The sequence below is a fragment of the Pungitius pungitius genome, chromosome 1 (genome assembly GCF_949316345.1).
Source record: "Pungitius pungitius chromosome 1, fPunPun2.1, whole genome shotgun sequence".
In the NCBI taxonomy this organism is placed as follows: Eukaryota; Metazoa; Chordata; class Actinopteri; order Perciformes; family Gasterosteidae; genus Pungitius; species Pungitius pungitius.
In genome coordinates this window covers 4,255,153-4,275,158 of record NC_084900.1, presented here as the reverse complement: position 1 = coordinate 4,275,158, position 20,006 = coordinate 4,255,153, and the positions used below count along the sequence as shown (strand labels likewise).

The following is a 20,006-nucleotide window of genomic DNA, read 5'->3' as shown; positions in this document are numbered from 1 at the left end:
CTGTATTTGCCTAAAACAAACAGATACGAATGTAAAGGCTCTGATCCCCAATGACTGTGAAAAAAACCCACGATGAAATTAAATGTTTGCCCTCTGAGGCAAAAATCCTCAGAAGTTGTTCAAAGCTACAGTTTGTCAACACAAAGCATCTTTATTCTCCACTAACTAAAAATGCACATTGAAAAAAATGCCTCTTGTGTTTTTGTAGAACGTACAGTGATGGCTAACGTTTGTCATTAAGCATTTCTTAAACAAGACACAATGTATCGCATTAACAACATTTATTTAAGAAATGAGTTCATTGGTATAAAAAAAGAAGAAGAAAAAAAAAAAACTACCGACAAACTTCTTCCAAACCTGGGACCCCCCCACCCCCTGGGGTTACACCATCGCTGCGTGCGTTTGGGGGGGGTTTACGGTTTAGAGATGACGCCGTCCGGATAGCGGCTCTTAAATCGGGCCACGACATCCGGGTCCAGGAGATGAATGCCGTCGAGCTGGTTTCCCAGCGTGACCCTGGGAGTGGAGAGGAGGAGGAAGGGGGGGGGGGGGGGGTAAGGTCAATCAGCCCCCCCAGTAACACGTGCTTTTGTTTAAGGCCAACGGTACGTTACCAGTTGGGCTGGACGTTGTGCGGCCGGCCGAAGAGCTCGATCTTCCTGGTGCCGGGCGACAGCCTCTCGATCATCCCGTAGATCTCGTCGGGCTTGTGGCTGGTGGAGCGGACCTGGAGGAGAGCGTTTTGAAACGTGATGAAGGTGTCGAATCCCCCCCCCCCCCCGACGCAGAGACCATCGAAACACCCAGATTTACCTCGGCCACAATGACGTCGCAGTCCAAACCTCGGTTGAATCCCTGAGGGTTTCCCTTCACACCCACCTGAAGAAGAAGAAGAAGAAGAAACAAATAATGTCTACATTTCACACATTTATGTGACTCACAAACGCACACGGTGACACACACGGACACACACACACACGGTGACACACATACCAGGCAGTGCTCCTTCCCGTGGTTCAGCCAGTGGCCCGTCCTCCCCGTGCGGATGATTCTCTGCAGCTGGTTGGTTTTCACCCAGATGATCTCATCGGCTCGATCGTAGCTGACGGACGGAAAAGGAGCACGTGAACAAAAAGCAGTTTAGTAAAAAAAAAAATACAAAAAAAAAAAAAATGTAAAAAAAGGAATTGGATGTACTAATAAAGCGACTCACCCCCAAAGACTGAGACACTCTCTGCCCAGCTCCATGGCCCTGGAAGCAGAGTCGGCGGTTTAAAGCGGAGAAGAGGACACAACTCTTCTCTCATGAATGTATTACCACAAAAGTCTCCACTTGTAAAAAAATAAAATAAAAGGTTTCTGGACTATTTATTGTAAGTTAGAAATCCGACATCATCACGCAGCATCACACTGCAGGCCTCGGTGCAGTTACCTGCCGGTGACCCAGAGGAAGAGGAAGCCGTCGTCTTGCAGGATGGGGATGTTGAGTTTTCTCATCTCGTCGTCGGTGAGCGTGCCGTAGGGCAGCTCCATGTGGATGTCCCACGGGGGGTCGGCCATCACCACGGCGAACTTGCCCAGGATGGACACGTCCAGGAAGCGGATGTCGCAGCAGATCCACTGCGACACAAACCTCGGTCAACTCCACGGCAGAAATACCCACGCGGGGCCCCCCCCTCTCTCTCTCGGCCTCACCTGGGAGGGGAACAGTTTGCCCACGTTGCTGTCGGCCTCGCCGGCACAGAGGCCGAGCTCCGTGGTCCCGCCCTGGGGCCCCAGCAGGCTCCCCTCGGCCTCCGGGGGGCAGTCGATCTCGTAGTGGACGTACTTGCAGGTGTCCATGTGGAAGCAGGTGTTGAGGAAGGAGCAGTCGCCGAGGCTCTCGTCCGTGTGCTTGTTGATGATGCGACTGAAGGGGGGCAAGATTTGTGCAAGGTCATTACATCGCATTCAAAAGAAGTAACACCATTTTCTTTAAGGCCGAATCTCTGGAAGGCAAATCAATTTTTGTTTTAAACGTATCCGTTTTTAAATTAAACAATTGATTAGTACTTTTAAAATCTTTGATTATAGTGACCTCTTCAGGCCAATTGGGGAACTATGTTTACAAGACATTAAATAGTTGCTCTGGAGCAATAACAGGAAAAGACACCAAGCGCTGCCTTCAGCCTTTATCTGTTGGTGCCGCCCGATTGAAAGATTTCATGGTGCGGGACGTTATAACACGGGGAGGGGGGAGTTGCACGAGTGCACCGACCGGAAGTGCAACTTGGTGCACGGCTGTGGCGTGTCCCCGGAGCGCAGACACTCCTCTTTGGTCCCGTGGTCGCAGAACTCTTGGACCTGGGCTCGGCCGCGAGACCGGAACTTCAGCACGATGGACTGCTCCTTGGCCGTGCTGGCGTTGAGCAGCTCGAGAATCTCTCTGCTCACCTGGACACAAGAAAAACATCACATCAGTCCTCCCACCTGCGGATTATCCTGCGCTGTGAGAGACGCTCTCCCCCCCCGGACCTTCCCACCTTCTTGCTCTGCTGCTCTTTAGTGGACTGCTGGTTCAGAAGACTCTCTATCTCCATGTCCAAATGGGACGACTGGCCTTTACCGCTCCGGCCCTTCTTGTCGGCCCCGCTCAGCGACGCCGAGGTCCCCGCCAGCTGCGTGGAGGCAGCCGGCGTCAGAGAGGTGAAAGAAGAGTGCGGGGGGGACGCGGACCTCTGGAGTGAGGGCGAGAGGCCCGGAGCCCTCTTGTGGTGGGTCTGATCTGCCGCTTTTCTCTTCACTCCGGTGCGCTGGGTTCCGGGCCCGATCATGGCCCAGAGTTTTGTGTGGTCCACCGCCACCACGATTGAGGGGGAGGAGGTGGTGGTGGTGGTGGAGGAGGAGGAAGAGGCGTTGGAGGGCTGCCGCACCTCGATGAGCTCCTGAGCAGAGAACTTGAGCAGCAGACTCTGGATGCTTCCATGACTGACGGCCGTTTCAGACTGTGAAGCGGGAGAGTCAGATAGATGAGGTTACTCATATCATACAGCCACGCTCGAACATTCCGTGTGCACTAGCGCCTAAAGACTCACGTCGAGTTCCTTTGTGATGGCAAGGGAGTCCGTTGGCAACGTGAGACTCAGATCGGAGAGATATCCCAGCAGCTTCTTCTCTAGTTCAGGGTCGGGTGGTTTTTCCGTCTCCCCCTGAGCGGGGAGGGGCGCTGTGGGGGCCGGGCTGTCACTCCTGGCGGTGGATCCCTCTGTGCTGCTTCCACCATCTGACCGGGAGGAGACAACAGAGGTTGACACCCACCTTTTGAAAAAGTAGCCCTGATCATGTATAATATTTAAATAGCGGTGTTTTGTTTGATCCTTCAGCATTTATTTTATTTTGACAATCTGCTATTAGGTACGACATGTGGATGTGGAGTTTTTGCTGAGTGGACCAGAAGTCTAAAACGTAGAGCGATGCATTCTGGAGCAATGGTCAAACAAAAGGGAAATTATAACAAAATGGAAAACGACTAAGGAACATTCTGTAACAGGAATGTTTTGATCTCTCTCTTTCTGTTCATATTTTTCATGTGGAAAACCATCTCCAGTCAATGTGACAGCACATGAAAGGACTGTAGACTTAGAAATGATTTACAACAATATTAACCAACAACTTGTCTGATAATTGGTTGTTGAGGATTTAATGTTCATCTTATCAAGGAATGGGGAAATATTACATTTGACTTTCTCAAATGTAAGAATGTTATGCTTTTCTGTTCGAATACGTTTTAGACCTCTGAGAGAACAACTCTTTGGGTAAGTCATGAATTCATAAATGAATCAGCAAAACAGGTGTCTATGGATTCATCGTTTGTCACCAAGTGAATATTTACCGATTTTCTGGTTTTCAACTTCACGTCCAACAAAACCAGTTATTTGAAGATGTAATCTTGGGCTGAGAGAAATGATAATGAATCCAGAATACAATCGTCATTTTAATCGATGATTGAAACAATTCGCCCATGTCCTACATTTTGCAACCACTTAACAATAACAAATGTTCGAACACGGGCCGTTTGATCTTCCCTCCTGGTGCGACTCAAACTCAAATAAATACGCGATGAATCCGATCCCGCCTCCATCGATTACTCAACTACAAAAAAAAACAACCGTTTTCTTTTTCCGCCCCGCTCCCTTCTGGCCCGACCGACCGTACCCGAGGACAGCGCTGCCGGGTCTTTCCTCCGCCGCTGCAGCCTCTCCCGCAGGGAGTCCAGCTGCTTCTTGTGCGCCTGGATGCTGCTCCATGTGTCCGACATGGCCACACTTGGCGAGGAATCAGAAAAAAGAAAAAAAAAAATGAGGAAAAGGGTCACCGTCCGCCTTGTTGATGGGAGAGAATGGTGCGTGGTCCGTGTCGAAATGGAGTCCGGCCTGCACCCGGTGCGAGAATAGAGGTTCCGGCGTAGTGGTGCTGCGTTAACGAACGAGTCTAGGAGGTCGTGTTATCTGGAATAAATACATCAGTGTACTTCAACGGCAGGTTCTCTAAGCTGTATCTCGGCAATGACAATTTTATTCAATTTAAAATAAATATTTATCGGACTCATTCTAGGCACGTACCCGAGCACTTACACTTCCGGTGTCGGTAAAATTAAAAGCCCTTTTCCTTTACGCTGAAATTGATTTCACTCGCACTATTTCAGTGTAAATAAATACTTTTCTGTTATCACGCCACCATTTGAGCATCATTTGGAACACTACCCGCATCTCGGTGTACTTTGTTTGCTACTCCTGCCGCTAGCGTTACGTTACCAGACACTTTCTTCCGAGCAAAGATGGCGGAAGGCGAGAAGAGCGCCGAGCCGCTGCAGGACAAGAGCGAGCTGCAAATTTTGAAGGTATTTGCCCTCTTATCAGCCGCACGACCGTTCACCTCGGCGCGCTTTCGGCTCCCTCGTGCTGGGCGAAGGTTTCATGCGCTCGGCGTTGTTAGGCATCTCCTTGTCGTTGGCCCGGCGGACGTCTCCCTGAACGTTTCGATACTACAACAAACTGGCACGTTAACAGACGGCGTCTAGTGTGCAGCCTTTTTATTTCTGATGCCTTGTCCGGTGCATGAGTGCCACACGTCGTGTGGGCAGATTAGGTCACAGACTTTACATTTATCCCTGGCTATGTTAACGCATGCATAAAGGTGCAAGCTAGAGAGCTCGCTTGGACTCAGTGCATTCGAGTTGGATCAAAGGTGGATTTGTAACCAAGAAATACCATTTATATATTACGAGGAGTAGTAGTTTTTCATGTTGGTTTTTTTAGGGGCTCTCCAGCATTTTAGTATTGCGCTTCCAGAAAGAAACAAAATCAACGGAGGCTGACATCCTGGCTTTAAGAACCAATTCTGGGTCAACGGCGGATCCTACAATTCCCATCATGCAACTCGTCAGGTTCTTTCATGAGGCCGTCTGTGTCTGGTTCCTGCTAACCTGTAAAACCCCACTTTAAAATAATGTATGGCAGCTTTTCTTCAAAAATAACATAAACAAATAATAATTGAGGATTACAGAATGTTGATGCATTTTAACATGTTGAAATGTAGTTGTTCATCTAAACCAAATACTGCCACAGTTTTATTGTGATTTACTCTGGGGGAAAAAAAAACATCACAACAGTCTTCACTTATATTGGTGCATCATTAAGGGACAACTGCCACCCACGTTTTCTCCCCAACTCCGTATTGTACAGTTAAAAATGTCCCTTTGGTCTATTTTTAACAACATCTCTTTGCCTCCCACCACAGGAGCTGGTGGATGAGCTGTATGACTTCAGAGATCGCTACTTTGAGACTCACAGCGTGGAGGAAGCTTGGAGGAAACAGAGTGACACCGCGCAGGAGATGCAGAAGACCCTGAAGAAGCTGGAGGAGAAAGAAGGCGAGGGCTTCTCTATTCTTCACAACAGGCGCTTTCTCAGGATGTCCTCGGCACTTACCGTATCTCCCATTTTCCCCTCAGATCAATTCAAACACAAAGCAGAGTTTCTGCTGCAGAAGGGCAGGTGTCTAAATGTAGCGCCGGACTTCAGTCCCGAGGCGGAGGAGTGCCTTTCCCGGTCGGTGAAGCTGGAGCCCGGCCTGGTCGACGGTTGGAACACGTTGGGGGAGCAGTACTGGAAAAAGGGGGACCTGATCGGTGCCAAGAACTGCTTCACCGGAGCCCTGCAACAGGTACACTGAGGACAGTAAAGGGACAGTGAAGTACTCCATTTTCCATTTTGTCCCCCTGGCTTTAACCCGAACCAAGAGGCACCGACGCATAGCTAACAAAATATACAGGTCTTCTCCGAAATGGATCACTCACCCGCCCGTGTGCTTTCAATCAGAGCAAAAACAAGGTGTCTCTGCGCAACCTGTCCATGGTGCTGAGGCAGTCTCCGGCGGCAGACAACGACGCGCACGTCAAGCAGGTGATGGAGAGCGTGGCCATGGCCCGGGAAGCCGTGCAGCTGGACGTCACGGACGGGACGACCTGGTGTGAGTGAAGTTGTTTTGGGTGCCTCCGGGAAGCAGAGGATTACGAGGTGGAGGGGAGTGAAGTGAAGTGACGGTTTCCTTTTCCGTGTGGTCGCGCTCGCAGACATCCTGGGAAACGCCTACGTGTGCCTGTTCTTCACCTGCGGACAGAAGCCCCAACTTTCCCAACAAGCCCTGAGCGCCTACGCGCAATCCGTGAGTCGCCGAGCGCGTCTCATCGCCGCCGCCGGCACGTCCGCAGCCATGTTTTACAACCCCCCCCCCCCCCCTCCTCTCCTCCACCTGTAGGAGAAAGTAGACAGAGCTGCCTCCTCTTACCCGGAGCTGCATTTCAACCGGGCCAAGCTGTTCCAGTACGAGGAGATGTACGGGAGTGCGCTCGCCGGCTACAGCCGAGCCGCCGCGCTCGACCCCGGCTGGGAGGAGCCCCCGGAGAGGGAGAAGCAGCTGCTTTTGTACCTGAAGAACGTCACGGAACTCCTACAGAACAAGGTACCAAAAAAAAAAAACGAGTGCTGTTCCTACAGCCCGTGGTGACGTCTTTTTAAAGAGGTCTTGTACTCTTGTTGAGTCTGTCAGCATACATTGATCACCACAAGGTGGCAGCAGAGCACAGCCGTTTCTCTCTCTCTACTCCTAACCTCCACTCTTTCCATCTCTTCAGGGGAAGGTGAAGGCGCGTCGGTTGAGGATGATGCTCTCTGACCTCGGCACGTCGACCCTGGGGCCCTGCGCCTCCCCTCACTTTCGATCCCCGACGGGCCGCGTGGGCAGCCTGGAGCCTCGCAGCATCTCCTCCCTCACGCACGGGCACAACGTCGGGCTGGCCGCCGTGGGCAAGGTGGTGTTCAGCCTGGCCTCGGAGGGTCGCATGGCCTTGTGAGTGCAGCTGACGTCGTCAACGTGCGGTTGGCTGCCGTCTTGCTTTGCCTGTTTTGATATTTTTGCTGATGCTGTGCAATCTTTTTTTATTTTTTCCTCCAGCACGTTTGGAATGGTGGACAGCGAGGAGTCGTACATAGTGGTGATGGTGTACAACACGGCGGAGAGCTGGGGCGTCCTCATAGGAGACACCGTCGTCATTCCCGAACCTCAGCTCAAACGCAACAGCGTCACACACAAAGACGAGGTCGGTGTTGCCACGCGGCGGGAGGTTCGAAGGCGCAAAGAACAAAAGGTCCTCCCACGCGGTTTGACTTTTCACGTTTCCTCTCTCCCGCAGTCGTTCGACTTCAGGAGTATACGAGTGGACTCGCCGCTGCTCCTCCTGGTCAACGGCAAGAAGCCAAATGCCCAAAGTCAGATCGCGGCCTCCGTTACCTACAAGCCGCAGAGCGAATGAGCCCAAGCAGCAGCAGAAAGTGCAGCGAGAGGACCAATTCGTTTTCCTGGATTTTGAAAGAGTTTGGCTCATTATGGAAGTTTCCCCAAAGTCTGTGCCTGTTTTACGTGTTGTTTTGTATATAGAAGTTACCCTGTAACTTGTCTTTAGATGGACATTTTGTTTATATTTATAAATATTACTTTTTTTATATTCTGTTGAATGTGCTGATTTTCACCCTGAGCCCAAATCCCTCTTATCTTGAACCCATCGTTTGTTTGGTGTCTTATGACAGCAGTTTTCAGCCCGTAATCAATGCCCCCTAAAAGTATCATGTATACCGGAGTTATTCCTCCTGTGAAAAGGGACCTTTGACAAGAGATGTCATTGTTAGTCACATAGTTTTTAACAAAGCTGCATAAAAGACACTCATTCCTGCAGTCTGCCTTAACCAGTGAGCCGCCTGCTTTGTTTGTTATGCAGTCAGAATCCTTTCATTCCACAAAAAAGTCTAGACCTCCAACGAGTCATTTTCATCAGTAACCAACCCGAGCTATGGGGTATGAATTGTTCAGTTAAATGCATCGTTGGTTTTTGTTTTACGATTATCCCCTTCACCCCAATCCTCCCTTAAGATGGTGATCTCACATGGAGACACTGGAATCCTCCGTATTACATTCATTTGACTAGAACAAGGTTAAAATTTTAATGAACTGCTTCCGTAAGCCACGTTAATAGAGAACACTGTAAGGGAATGCACTTTTTAAAACAGTTGAAGTACTTCTTAACACAAATGTAAGGCAGAGACTGAAAATAAACATTAGCTTCCATGTCTGGTTTGGTTCTATATGAGAATAAATGCTATAAAATGCACTCTGGCGCACTAAATCACTCAAACGTTTGAACACTTTGTAAACAAAATACAAGTAATCGGGTAAATGTGCCACAGTCATTAGGACACCCGTTGCCGTCTCAGTGCTTCTTCACGAAGGACCGGCCTCGCTCCCTGGCTGGGGAGCTGAACGGGAAGAAGTTCTTGGCTCCGTCAGCCTCCACGCAGGAGAAGAACCGGCTTTCCCCGTCGTTGCCCGCGGAGCTGAACAGAGGGCTTTTGTGGGGACTTGCCGGCCGAGGCACCGCCGGGTGACACGCTGGGGGGGGTGGACGGATGATCAGCCCGTTAAAATTCTTTGCTCTAATTCCGATTTTAAACACTTGGAAATGTTGGAAAGGACAACAATGTTTGCCCCGATCACTCATGAACTACAGTCTATGCTCTTCTCTAATTGAAAAATATCAATTCACCTTCTGCACAGACCGAATATGACGTTCTCACCAGTGATGAAGTTGTGATGAGCCGGCTGCAGCAGCGAGTCTCTCTCCCCAACGTCCACCACCATGTTGCGCAACCTCAGAGAGTCGTACACCGCCTGTAGCTTCTGGTACTGCCTGTTTCTCTCCATCAGCTTCTCGGACACCTCGCTGTACTTCCTTTTGTACTCCTCCATCACCTGAAGCAAATAGGACGTCGGAAACGTTTAACGTATTGACTCAAACGTATGTTGCTCTCTCTCATAGGTCATGACCACAGAGCACTACGAGTTTAAAAGCTGCGGCTTACTTTCTTCAGGGATGCGATTTCCCCCCTCATGCCGGTGAGCTCCAGTTCTCTGCTCTGGTTCTGCTGGGTCAGCATCTTCTCCATCTGCTTCAGCTGGGCCTCGGCCCGTGACAGACTGTACTCCTGATACATATGCTCCTGGTGGACCTGTGTGCAAAGAGACCGAAAACCTTGATGTTTTCCAGGAAAGGAGTAGAGAATCAAACCGGCAGAAAAATACATTCAAAGGCCCCGATTTACACACACACACACACAGAAAAGGTATTTGGACCTGATAGCTCCAGAAGGCCAGAGCGCGGGCACTGATGTCCAGGACCACGTCCGGCCGCAGACCCGCCAGGACCATGGCTTTGTACTCCTCGGAGGGAGACAGCTCCGTCCTCACAATGTCCAGCTTGCCGGACAGCGCGGAGGAGCAGGCCGGGCAGATGGCCGGGGAGCGGCTGAACTCGCCGGACCCGTGCTGATCGCAGAAGACGTGCGAGCAGGTCGTGGCCCAGGCGAAGCCGGTGAGCTTGCTCCGGCACTTTGGGAAGTTGCAGAGGAGCATGTCGTCACAGAAAGACATGGCCGCGACTGCGAGAAGTAGAGAAAGTAAGTCATTAAGTTAGTTTAAACATATCATGGGGAAGCACACAAAGAAATCCATTGGGGAGAAACAGCCTATTCAATAAGATGTTTTGATCAGTGTGGGTTGTTTCCATCACACTTGAATGAATGACATCAAAGTCCTATTTGGTAAAATTGGGGTTACATTTTTTTTATGTTGTGTGTGTTGATTGACTCAAGTCATTTGATGGATTGCCAGAGATTTCCTTTATCATTTTTTTCCTTACAGTAAAGCACTATTCGGCTCACTCTGCCATTCGGTCCTATTTTAAAAAAACAACACTTTAATTTTTTCACCTTATTTTAAATTATTAATGAGAGAATTGGAAATACTAAATGCCACGAATCATAAGTTGGCAGTGTGAAGGAGGAACCTTGTGCTAACTTTAAATAGCTAAGTTTGGCTAACTAGCTTAATGCTACATCCACTGCTATTACCATTAACGTTAGCATTAACGGTTAGCGGTAACGCGATGAGCTCCGGTTAAACAGAACCGTTAAAACCACTTTAAATGTTGCTATTGACAAAACCTTTGACGTCTAGCAATACAACAGATACCGTAACAGTATATTATGATTAAATTGTCACTGATGTCGGGAGACACGTAACCTACCGGTTAAGGTTAACTCTTTGCTGCGAAGGTAACGGCAGTTGACGCTGAATAAATGCTGTATTCTGATTGGCTGATTGCGTCTCAAACTCCCTAACAGGAAAAGCTCTAGACTTTTATTTTACTTTAATTTAGTCCATATACTTAATTTGATGCAAAAGACATACATTTCGACTTGGAGTGCTTTTAGTGTGATATTGCTCACTCTTTTTGGAGTGCTTTTAGTGTGATATTGCTCACTCTTTTTACAACTAGGCAACTTGTATACTCCATCACCATCTTCATTTTAAAGGATTCACTTGGACACTTGACTATGTCCAAAAAAATTAACCCCACATTAGCATGACCGGTATTTCCCCAAGTCAAATAATCCCGTTTTTTCTTGCACAGCCTTTGAGTGGATTTATGTATAATGTGAGACACCTACTTAAATATGCCCCCCTCCCTTCTCCTCCACCGCCTCCTCCTCTCTCCCACTTTTTTCTCTCTCTCTCTCTCTCTCTCTCTTTTATCCATTCGTCCACGTGGTACAGGAGTAAAGGCGGGGGGTGAAAGAGGGGCATTGTGCTGTGCAGCAGTGGATCCGGGGGTTCATAGAGAGAGAGGGGAGATGCTCACTCAACTGTGTCCAGCACGCCATTGTCAAAGATTCCCATCTATTCTCTGCCTTTTAAATAGAGCTCCAGTGTAAGATGCTTTTTTTTTTTTGGAGGGGATGGGAGGGGGGCGGGGGGGGGTGGTGGTGGTGGGGGGGTATTATACGCTTGGTGATAACACACATAATGCATCAATGTGAAATAGCTGTGTGGCCCCACTTGCACACAACTCGCCGCGCTGTTATTGATAATTGGCCATATGGAAATCAAAGGGGCAGAGAAATCACACAGCCATTCTTCATCTGGCACAATACTGGCAAGAAGGGTTTTTGACTTTGCAAGTCAATTATCACTTGCTTATTTATCCACTTTCCTTCTGATAAATAGCCGCGGTGCACTTTGGGGGTCCTCAACAGATGTCATCTGTTAATACTTCGTTTAGACACAATGTTGCATCTTAATTTGAACCATACTTGCGGAATTATGTCTTTAAGGCCTTTTATTAAACCAAACTAACCGATTCCAGCGCCCAATTCAATTCGTTTTTAAGCGATCCAACGGCTTTGACACCTAATTGTCATGTTTGACTGAAAGTTTATAGCTGCCGTGTGAGTGTGTAAAGAAAAAATAAAGCTGGAGAGAAAGAGAGAACCAGGGAGGCTGTGTGTTACACGCCATTGAAATGCAAATATCACTGAAGAACAAGGAGTGGTTCTGTGTCTGTGAGTGTGTATGGCGAGTGTGTGTGTGTGTTTGTATGTGTGTGTATGCATGCAGCGGGGCAGCAGTGGGAGAGGAGGGGCACAAATTGGACAAGTTTTTTGGGGGAGAAGGTACTTTAGGAAACAGCCACACACACACAAACAATACGCACACATCCAGAGCAGCTTCACATGACACGCCGCGGACCTGCGGATTTCCAACACCTACGTGCTATTGTTTTACTTTACCCCTCGTTCATTTTACATTTACAAGTGATCCTGCACCTTTTCTTTTTCTTTTCATTTCTTTTTTTTTCTTCTCCCGTGGGTTGCATGGTGCGCGCGTATTTTGGATGCTTGGATGGTTTAAGGAGCGCTCCGGAGTGCGCAGAAACGTGCCGTGCCATTCAACCGGCTGATGCCCCCCTCTCTGCCTGAGTCGCAGTGAATCATGTCACGCCGGAAGCAGAAGCGACCCCAGCATCTAGTTAACGCGGATCCGGGGGGCCCGAGCCTGCCATCTCACGGTGAGTAAACATCTTTTAGGGAAGTTTGCGTGTGTCTCATTTTTATTTTATTTTTGATTGAAAAGAGTGCAACCTCTCGCGGCTCAATGGAGCTAATCGCGACGCTGCTGCGGGGAATTCTCTTTCGGGAGAAATTAGGTTTACACTAAAGCAAAAGTTTCTAGAGTTTTAGACGTAACCTGCGAAAAGTGTTTGCGCTATTTGTTGTGCCGTTTTCCGTCGATTGCGGCCATTTTCGCGTGTGTATTTACGCGTGGCCGCATTCCACCAAACGCACCTGATTTTAACAAACTTAAAAAGCTGGAGATCCGAATTTGTCAACTAAAGGACACCCCCCCCTCCCAAACCTGCAGCCATTCACTGTAATGGGCCCCACTAAATGGAGGCCTTGGGCACTTTAGTCGGGGCCAATAAACGTGTCCCTGTGAAAGGAATAGCGTAGGATTAACTAACATACATCTGTGGCCATTTTCATGTGCCGTTGGTCCTCTAGGAAACCAACAGGCTGCTCCGCGCTGACTGCTGGGGGTCTTTTGATTAGTATAAAGCGCTCTCTTATTTGCTAACAATAAGGTGCATGGGTGGGGGGAAGGGAAGGCAGTGTTTTTGGTCAAGATTAATCTTCCACCCTTCTATTCTCCTCTTCTTTTGCTCGTCCGTGCCTTTTCTCTCTTCCCCCATTTTCCACCTTCTCAATACTTCCCACCCCCTTCTTTCCCACCCCATCAACCCTATTGACTGTATACTCCGACACAGTTGGGGGCTGGGGGGTCTTAGGGGAGAGGAGGGAGGGGGGGGGGGGGACTCGGATGGATGAAAAAATTCACAGGGGATAGCGAGATTACTCTCACACTTGTTCTTTGTTGCAATTGGTCACTTCTCCTAGCTCGTACACCTAAGACTCTTTGTAAGGACTTACAAACTTCCACAAAATAAAGTTGAGCGTATTGGACGTGTTGTTTGAGGTGTGTTTCCTGCGGCCTCAGGTCCGTGATGAAGACACACAGTGCAGGAATTTCACTGAGGTACAGTCTTTCATTCCATCACTATATCACTCCGGGAGGGAATAGTTAGTTTGTCTCTCCATTGTTGTTACCCTCCCCCCTTCTTTTTCTTTTACCCTTTCTCACTCTGTGCTCAAGATTCTGAAAGAATTTGACCCTTGAGCAGCAGAGGTCAGATTAGTTGACCAATCAGAGTGTCTGGACAGTGCCCAGAACCTTTAGCATGGCCTGACCCTTGACCTCCACTGTGACGTAAGGGGGGAAGGGTGAATAGGGAGATGAAAGACGCAACTGCTGTAGGGAGGGGGTGGGTTAAGAGGGGTTATGGGTTGTCCTAGTGATGCCCATTGTCCTCTGAAATGTGTTGCCATAGCAGCAAGGTGGTCTGTAAGCTTTTTTTTTGTGAGCGCAAGATGTTTGAGGAGTTTTGATTTGGGGAGCACAGATTGAGACAAGACATTACAAAGACTCAAAGACTGCAGTTTCTTCCACTTGTTTATTTGCTTGTTCAAGGCCATTTCCTAGCAGGCATTTCTTTTTGAAGTCGTAACAGGATCTTTTGGTATGCGCACACAAATTTGCAAACTAAACTTGTAAACAACAATTGGAATCAATGACAAAAACAGACTGTAATTAAAGGAGGGCGTTTTGATGAATTTACATACCTGAATGTCTGGGTTGATATAATTATTCTGCAGAATGACGAGCAAACGGCTTGTAATGTTTAAAAATAACGGTTTTTTTTTGTCAATCCTCAGATGATCATCTGGGCATGAAATCACCCTCCACATCTCTTGGCTCTGAAGTGACCTCGTCGGGTTCCTCCTCCTCATCCCCCACCTCTCTACAAGACTGCCAGCCGCCTTTGGCCCCTCGCCCATCCCCTGGTGGGCTCCACGCGCCCTCCTTACCCAGCGAGAGCTCGCCTCCTCCCCACTGGCCCAGCCACATCGCCCCTTTCACCACCTCCCTCCCCAACACCCACTCTTCCCTCTCGCCGGACTTTCCCCACCCCTCGCTGTCATCCCAGACTCACTCGCCTCCTCCCCTGGGTCAGACCTCAGGTTCCCACAGCCTGCCCCACCAGGGGAACCCTCACTCCGCCATGACCTCCCCACCGCTGGGCAGCTCGGCCGCCGCCACCACTACCTCCTCGTCTTCCTCCTCCTCGTCTTCTCAGTGTGTGCAGCCGCACCGCGACGGCTCCAGTCCGGGTCACCAGCAGGCCTCGGGCTCTCCGGGGCAGCAGGGACAGATGCACGTGTCGCCGACCCTGGCGGTACTGCTGGAAGAGCTGAGGGTCTTGCAGCAGAGGCAGATCCACCAAATGCAGATCACGGAGGAGATCTGCAGGCACGTTCTAAGGCTCGGCGGCGCCTTCTTCGGCCAAGATAATAACACGCAGGCCCATGGGGCAGACGGCGGCAGGAAGTCCACAGGAACGGCGTCTTCCTCGCCAACGCACCCCTCCACCGCCACGCCAGTAAGCGCGGCCTCGTTGCTTTTGACCGGCCTTCCGTCTTCCCTCTTTCCCCAGCCTTCTGTCTCCAAATCAGGTATTTCACATGTCAATGGCAACAGGGCTCAATCCTCCACGACCTACTCTTCATTATCTTCGGCGTCTATTTCCTCCACCATTGGCTCCTCTGTTGCGTCCCTGCACCCGCTGTCCTTGTCACTTGGCCTACCGCACCGCTACCTCCACGAGAAATCCTCAAACACCACCTCCTTCGGCCACAGCAATGGGATCAGTTTCCAGACCCCTCCCCTTCCTGCCACTAGCCAATCCCAGGATCCCCAGGCCAGCTCCTCTCTGGGCTCCGCCTCCTCGGCGGGACGCGCTCAACACGTGTGCCGTTTTTGCGGGAAGGTGTTGAGCAGCGATTCGTCACTCCAGATCCATCTGAGGTCCCACACGGGCGAGAGGCCCTACCAGTGTCCGGTCTGCCTGAGTCGTTTCACAACCAGGGGGAACCTCAAAGCCCATTTCCTGCGCCACAGGGAGCAGAACCCAGAGCTGTCGCTCTCCCTGCTTCCCCCGGCGCTGTCCGATCAACCGCAGAGCGTCCCCGTCCCCACCCAGAGGAGGAGAAAGCGGCGAGCTGATGACGACGAGTCAATGAACGGCATCAAAGGCAGCATTCCCGGGATGACCGAGAACATGGCTCTAGGGTTTCTCTCTGGCGCGTCCGGCCGGCCCTCGCCCTCATCGCTGCCTCTGCCGCCGTCGGTGGACATGGCGTTATTATCCACAGCCCATTCACTGCTGCAGCTGAACAGAGCCTCGGCCGTAGCGGCCGCCAACGCATCAGGCACCGGACTGCCTTCTTCCTCGTCGTCGTTGTCGTCGTCCTCTTCCATGGGCGGCCAGTTCAAAGGAGCAAAGCAGCAGCGTTTTGATGAAAACACGCCTCCTCACTCGGCGCTCCATACAACCTCCCCGTACTCCCAACTGGCCCACCTCCCCAAGATCCTCTTCCCGGAAGGGACGTCCCCTCACCACCTCGCGCTTCTGCGGCCCCCAGGCCACCCGTCCGCCTCACACCTCACTTCGCCTCATCAGCTACCCTTCCCGTTTCCACCTTTCCCCAAACCGTTGACCTCCTCCCCCTCCTCGTCCTCTCCCACCACCTCCACGCAGACTTCGGACACCTCCAAGTTGCAGCGCCTCGTGCAGAAGCTTGAAAAGGGGGCCTCGTCTTCCTTCGGCTCCTCGCAAGCCTCCGCCGACGCACATGGAGACGCACACGGCCACGACCTGTCCGCCACCTCCAGTGCGTATCGCAGGGAAATGCTGGCTGCTCTCGGCCTGAGCCCGAGCGCAAGCGTCGCTGGGCTGATGACCAGCCAGGGAGGCGCCACAACCACCACGACCAACCCTTCTCTGCCCACCGCCCAGGCCGCTAACCAGTGCGGGGTGTGCCTGCGTGTCCTCAGCTGCCCCAGAGCGCTGCGTTTGCACCAAGCCACGCATCTGGGAGAGCGCCCGTTCCCCTGCAAGCTGTGCGGCCGTTCCTTCTCCACGAAGGGCAGCCTCAGGGCCCACCTGGCGACTCACCGGGCGAGACCGGCCAACTCCCGCGCCCTGAACTCCTGCCCGTTGTGCCCACGGAAGTTCACCAACGCCTTGGTTCTTCAGCACCATATCCGCCTGCACCTGGGGGGGCAAATACCCCCCGACGAAGATATGCCTGCTGAGGACGCGGAAGAAACCGATAATGCTGTCTTCAACGAGTGCGAGAGCAACTCCCCATCTAAAGCCCAGCAACTCCTTCCTCTGGCCTTAACGATGAGCTCCAAGTCTCCGATTGATGTTCTAATCTCAGGGTCCACTTCCGGGAAGTTCGCCGCTGCCGACGCCACTTCTGTGAAGACCGAGGAATCGGAGGGCTCCACACCCAGTGTTAGCCCACCGCTGACCCGTGATCCCCCTTCAGTCGGCGCGGAGGACCCCCTGCGTCTGAGAATCCACACCGTGGCCGAAGGCGGCCCCGCAAACGGCACCGTGCACTCTGAGGAGGAGACCCAGGCGGACCTCGCCAGCCCTTCAAAAGCAGCCTTGGCCAGTTTTCATTCAGCTGCAGTGAACGGCGAGATGGATGATACGCCTCTATCCCTCTGCATCTCAAAGCCTCGAGTAGGAGGAGACTTTAGCGACGGAGCCTGTTCCACGGACAAACCCCCACCAAGTCCCGCCCCCGAACCCCGAGCCGCGAATGCTTCACCCGCCGCGCTCGCCGCGCCGGCCAGCCCCGAAGCCGTCGCCGAGCCGGAAGAGGCCCGTGGCGGTGTACCACAGCAGAGGGACGCGGCCCAAAGCAATGTCAGGAGGGAGAGCACCACACCCGATGTGCCGGCGCCCGTTCCGGATCCGGTGCAGGACGCGCCGAAGGTGGAGAAGGAGGAGGTGAAGGAGGAGGAGGAGGAGGATCATGGCGTGCAAGGAAAGCCCTCGGACGACCCGGAGCCCTCCGCGGCCCCCCCGGCGCCAGCCCAGCCTCCCCGCTCTGACAAACCCTACAGCTGCACCCAGTGCGGGAAGGCGTACGCCAGTAGGAGCGGACTCAAGGTACGGGGGGGGGAAATATATATTGTGGGCTTATCATGTTGCAATGTGATTTGAATTACTTTTTTTTTTTTTTTTATGCCAAGAGTTAATATTTTTTTTTACCTGTTTCCCTCGTCGTCAGGGCCACATGAAAAACCACCCCGGAGCGCTGGCCGGCACTTCGTCCAAGGCTCAAACCAGCGACACAGACATTGTGGAGGATCGCAGCTCGCACACAACCAGCAAGAATCAGGGGGCGAAGGAAGAAGAGCAGGGGGGGTCGACTAAGTCCCCCGAGAAAGGTGAAAGCACAGATCCCCCACCAGTCAGTGCGGTTTCCAGTGTGGCGGGGGGGCCGCCCATGGACACCGCTGTGTAGTTAGTTTTGTTTAAGCGGCTGCAGTCAGTCTTTAAGAAGGGTACTGACAAGGGAATGTATTTTTTCCGTTTTTTCTAGAGTTATTGATTGTAATTCATGTTTACCTTTTTTTTGTATAAGAGAAATCTAGTTTCTGCTGTAGTCCAATCGCAAGAGATTTGTGAAAGTAGTATTTTAGTTACGTATTTTTCTATTTCAAAGACCACAGTGAGGCCTTATCTTACACACTTCACAGAATTGTCACAATGAGAATTAATAGTTCTGCGTCCTGTTTTTTTTAATTATTTTTTTTGCTGATTATCTATTTCAGCACAGACTGTATAAGCTGATTTGAATGAGAGGGACGGTCCAGCATTATACAAGATTAACTGGTATAGCATACCAAAACACAATTAGTAACGGCCAATGTTTGTAAAGTGATGCTTCGGTTAAATGTAATGCCTTCTTATTGTTACTTTCCTTTTTCAGTTTCATTTTTTTTTTTGTACTGCCATGCTGCTAAAAGCATGTTTCTGATGTGCTGAGTTGCACTGTGAGTCACACCGCGTCGAAGCATCTTCTTCAACGCGTTAGCGACGACGAAGACCACGACGATGATGATGATGATGATGATAATAATAATGATGATGGCGATGATTGTGTTACCCCGTTTGCGAACAGTCCTTGTACTCACAGCTGTGAAGTTTGCTCCTAGCAAGTTACCTTTTTCATACCGATGATTGTAAATGTTGTTTTTGTCGTTGTCCGGAGTATCAACCCGACGACCGGGATGAGCCCCCCCGTGCGTTAAGCCCCGCCTCCTTTTAGTTGTCCGTCTCCCCCCTCGAACTGCTGCTCTCCTCTCTCTCTCAAAGCACTTGAGAGTTTTCTGCTCCTGCAGGTATTGTCTGAACTCACTGCATTCCTGCTTCGCCCAGTCTAGTATTTCTAAACCCCTTCTTTCTTTTTTTTTCTTTTTTTTTTTTTGTAGCAATGAAAAAAAAAATGTTCCCATCCCACCCATGTGATGTACAAAAGATAAATAAACCAACGGTGATGTGAATAGGAGAAGTTTGTTTCTTGTCTGTGGTTATTTATGTGAATAATTTTATCTGCTTAAGTATTCCGGTCACATGACCCCCCCCCCCCCCCATTGGTCAGTTTGGTTGTTTGTTCCAGCTCTTGGTGTGTCTGGATCGGGGAGGGGTCCTTTGTATGGAACGCCGGGCTCACTGTCTCCTAATTCTGCCTTTTTTGCCCTCAATGTCTTTTAATATGTTTCAGTTCCGTGTGTGTGTGTGTGTGTGTGAAGAGGATAATCGGAGTCTGTATGTGTGAGCCAGGGTGCAGCTGTAGAGGGAGACCCCCCCCCCCCCCCTGCCTTTCCTTCCCCTTTCTCTGTCATACGCTCTTTCATACTCACTCGCTTTAATTTCTTTCATTTCTCTCCCTGGTCACCCCTGTACTCCATCCAGCCCCCCCCCCCTCCTTCTCCCACCCCGTGTAATGAGCTGACACACAGGAAGCTCTAATCCTCACACAATGCCACCCCTCCCCCCCCCCCCCCCTCTCTCTGTCTCTCCCCAAGTGACTGGGAGCAGGACAGGGGGCAACAGGGACCAACCTGGCCCAGCTGTCCCCAAAATGGCTGCCTTTTAATCCCTTCAGTTTTTTGTGTGTGTGTGTGTGTGTGTGTGTGTGTGATTTTTTTTTTTTTGTTGCCTACAGGGGCTTCTGAAACCATGACAACCTGTAACCAAGGAAAAGAATGCTCAGGGGCAGGGAGCGGGACAAAAGGAGTGAAAGGAGCCATGTGTGAGAAGTTTGTCCACATGCGTTCGTGGGCGACAAGAGACGTGTCTCAATCCAAAAAAACAAAAACAAAAAGATTTCAATAGTTTTCAAGTATAAGAAAGGAGCACAGAGGTGAAGGCAAAGGTCCACAGGTGTGAAAGATCTAAGCCGGGTTCTTCACCCTGTCAATTTACATGATTCAAGTCTCCGTGGACGTGTTGTCCTTCTCGAGATGATTGACGCGATCATCTTCAGCGGGAAGGACAACAGATAAGCCTCCGTTACGAGGGGAATCGACAGCATCTG

At 50.7% G+C, this 20,006-nt stretch overlaps 4 protein-coding genes across 5 annotated transcripts; 2 read left to right on the top strand and 2 right to left on the bottom strand.

The window, feature by feature from the left end:
- Window positions 1–323: 323 nt before the first annotated feature.
- On the bottom strand, window positions 324–5,476 carry mettl3 (methyltransferase like 3). Of its 2 annotated transcripts, none has more exons than XM_037479271.2 (12): window positions 5,250–5,476; window positions 4,195–4,304; window positions 3,075–3,262; window positions 2,523–2,984; window positions 2,258–2,433; window positions 1,696–1,909; window positions 1,433–1,620; window positions 1,214–1,252; window positions 994–1,102; window positions 814–879; window positions 615–727; window positions 324–516 (listed from the first exon to the last, which is right to left on the bottom strand). In XM_037479271.2, the coding sequence occupies exons 2-12, from the start codon at window positions 4,295–4,297 to the stop codon at window positions 414–416; spliced, it is 1,761 nt and encodes a 586-aa protein (XP_037335168.2). In that variant the 5' UTR covers window positions 4,298–4,304; window positions 5,250–5,476; the 3' UTR covers window positions 324–413. The 2 variants fall into 2 exon arrangements, with proteins under 2 accessions (XP_037335168.2, XP_062416823.1); XM_062560839.1 differs by lacking the exon at window positions 5,250–5,476 and adding an exon at window positions 4,602–4,727 and having other exon boundaries at window positions 325–516; window positions 4,195–4,487.
- ttc5 (tetratricopeptide repeat domain 5) lies at window positions 4,755–8,661 on the top strand. Its single transcript, XM_037479272.2, has 9 exons — window positions 4,755–4,879; window positions 5,779–5,911; window positions 5,993–6,204; window positions 6,360–6,510; window positions 6,614–6,705; window positions 6,799–7,002; window positions 7,175–7,389; window positions 7,495–7,639; window positions 7,733–8,661. The coding sequence occupies exons 1-9, from the start codon at window positions 4,817–4,819 to the stop codon at window positions 7,850–7,852; spliced, it is 1,335 nt and encodes a 444-aa protein (XP_037335169.1). The 5' UTR covers window positions 4,755–4,816; the 3' UTR covers window positions 7,853–8,661.
- A 3-nt stretch (window positions 8,662–8,664) lies between these two features.
- LOC119222541 (E3 ubiquitin-protein ligase CCNB1IP1) lies at window positions 8,665–10,725 on the bottom strand. The gene is made up of 5 exons (XM_037479273.2): window positions 10,676–10,725; window positions 9,724–10,028; window positions 9,453–9,599; window positions 9,168–9,342; window positions 8,665–8,982 (listed from the first exon to the last, which is right to left on the bottom strand). Exons 2-5 carry the CDS (start codon window positions 10,018–10,020, stop codon window positions 8,804–8,806), a joined length of 798 nt encoding a protein of 265 aa, XP_037335170.2. The 5' UTR covers window positions 10,021–10,028; window positions 10,676–10,725; the 3' UTR covers window positions 8,665–8,803.
- A 1,088-nt stretch (window positions 10,726–11,813) lies between these two features.
- Window positions 11,814–18,966, top strand: si:ch211-212k18.5 (sal-like protein 2). The gene is made up of 3 exons (XM_037480316.2): window positions 11,814–12,496; window positions 14,259–17,569; window positions 17,691–18,966. The coding sequence occupies exons 1-3, from the start codon at window positions 12,421–12,423 to the stop codon at window positions 17,925–17,927; spliced, it is 3,624 nt and encodes a 1,207-aa protein (XP_037336213.2). The 5' UTR covers window positions 11,814–12,420; the 3' UTR covers window positions 17,928–18,966.
- Window positions 18,967–20,006: the final 1,040 nt, after the last annotated feature.

Coding starts and splice junctions, on each gene's coding strand:
- si:ch211-212k18.5 (XM_037480316.2), top strand. CDS start 12,421: ATGTCACGCCGGAAGCAGAAGCGACCCCAGCATCTAGTTAACGCGGAT. Junction 12,497..14,258: donor CCCGAGCCTGCCATCTCACG/GTGAGTAAACAT, acceptor GTCAATCCTCAG/ATGATCATCTGGGCATGAAA. Junction 17,570..17,690: donor CCAGTAGGAGCGGACTCAAG/GTACGGGGGGGG, acceptor CCTCGTCGTCAG/GGCCACATGAAAAACCACCC.
- mettl3 (XM_037479271.2), bottom strand. CDS start 4,297: ATGTCGGACACATGGAGCAGCATCCAGGCGCACAAGAAGCAGCTGGAC. Junction 880..993: donor ACGGGAAGGAGCACTGCCTG/GTATGTGTGTCA, acceptor CTTCTTCTTCAG/GTGGGTGTGAAGGGAAACCC. Junction 517..614: donor CACAACGTCCAGCCCAACTG/GTAACGTACCGT, acceptor CTCCACTCCCAG/GGTCACGCTGGGAAACCAGC.
- LOC119222541 (XM_037479273.2), bottom strand. CDS start 10,020: ATGTCTTTCTGTGACGACATGCTCCTCTGCAACTTCCCAAAGTGCCGG. Junction 9,600..9,723: donor TGGCCTTCTGGAGCTATCAG/GTCCAAATACCT, acceptor CTTTGCACACAG/GTCCACCAGGAGCATATGTA. Junction 9,343..9,452: donor AAATCGCATCCCTGAAGAAA/GTAAGCCGCAGC, acceptor TATTTGCTTCAG/GTGATGGAGGAGTACAAAAG.
- ttc5 (XM_037479272.2), top strand. CDS start 4,817: ATGGCGGAAGGCGAGAAGAGCGCCGAGCCGCTGCAGGACAAGAGCGAG. Junction 4,880..5,778: donor GCGAGCTGCAAATTTTGAAG/GTATTTGCCCTC, acceptor CTCCCACCACAG/GAGCTGGTGGATGAGCTGTA. Junction 5,912..5,992: donor GAAGCTGGAGGAGAAAGAAG/GCGAGGGCTTCT, acceptor TTTTCCCCTCAG/ATCAATTCAAACACAAAGCA.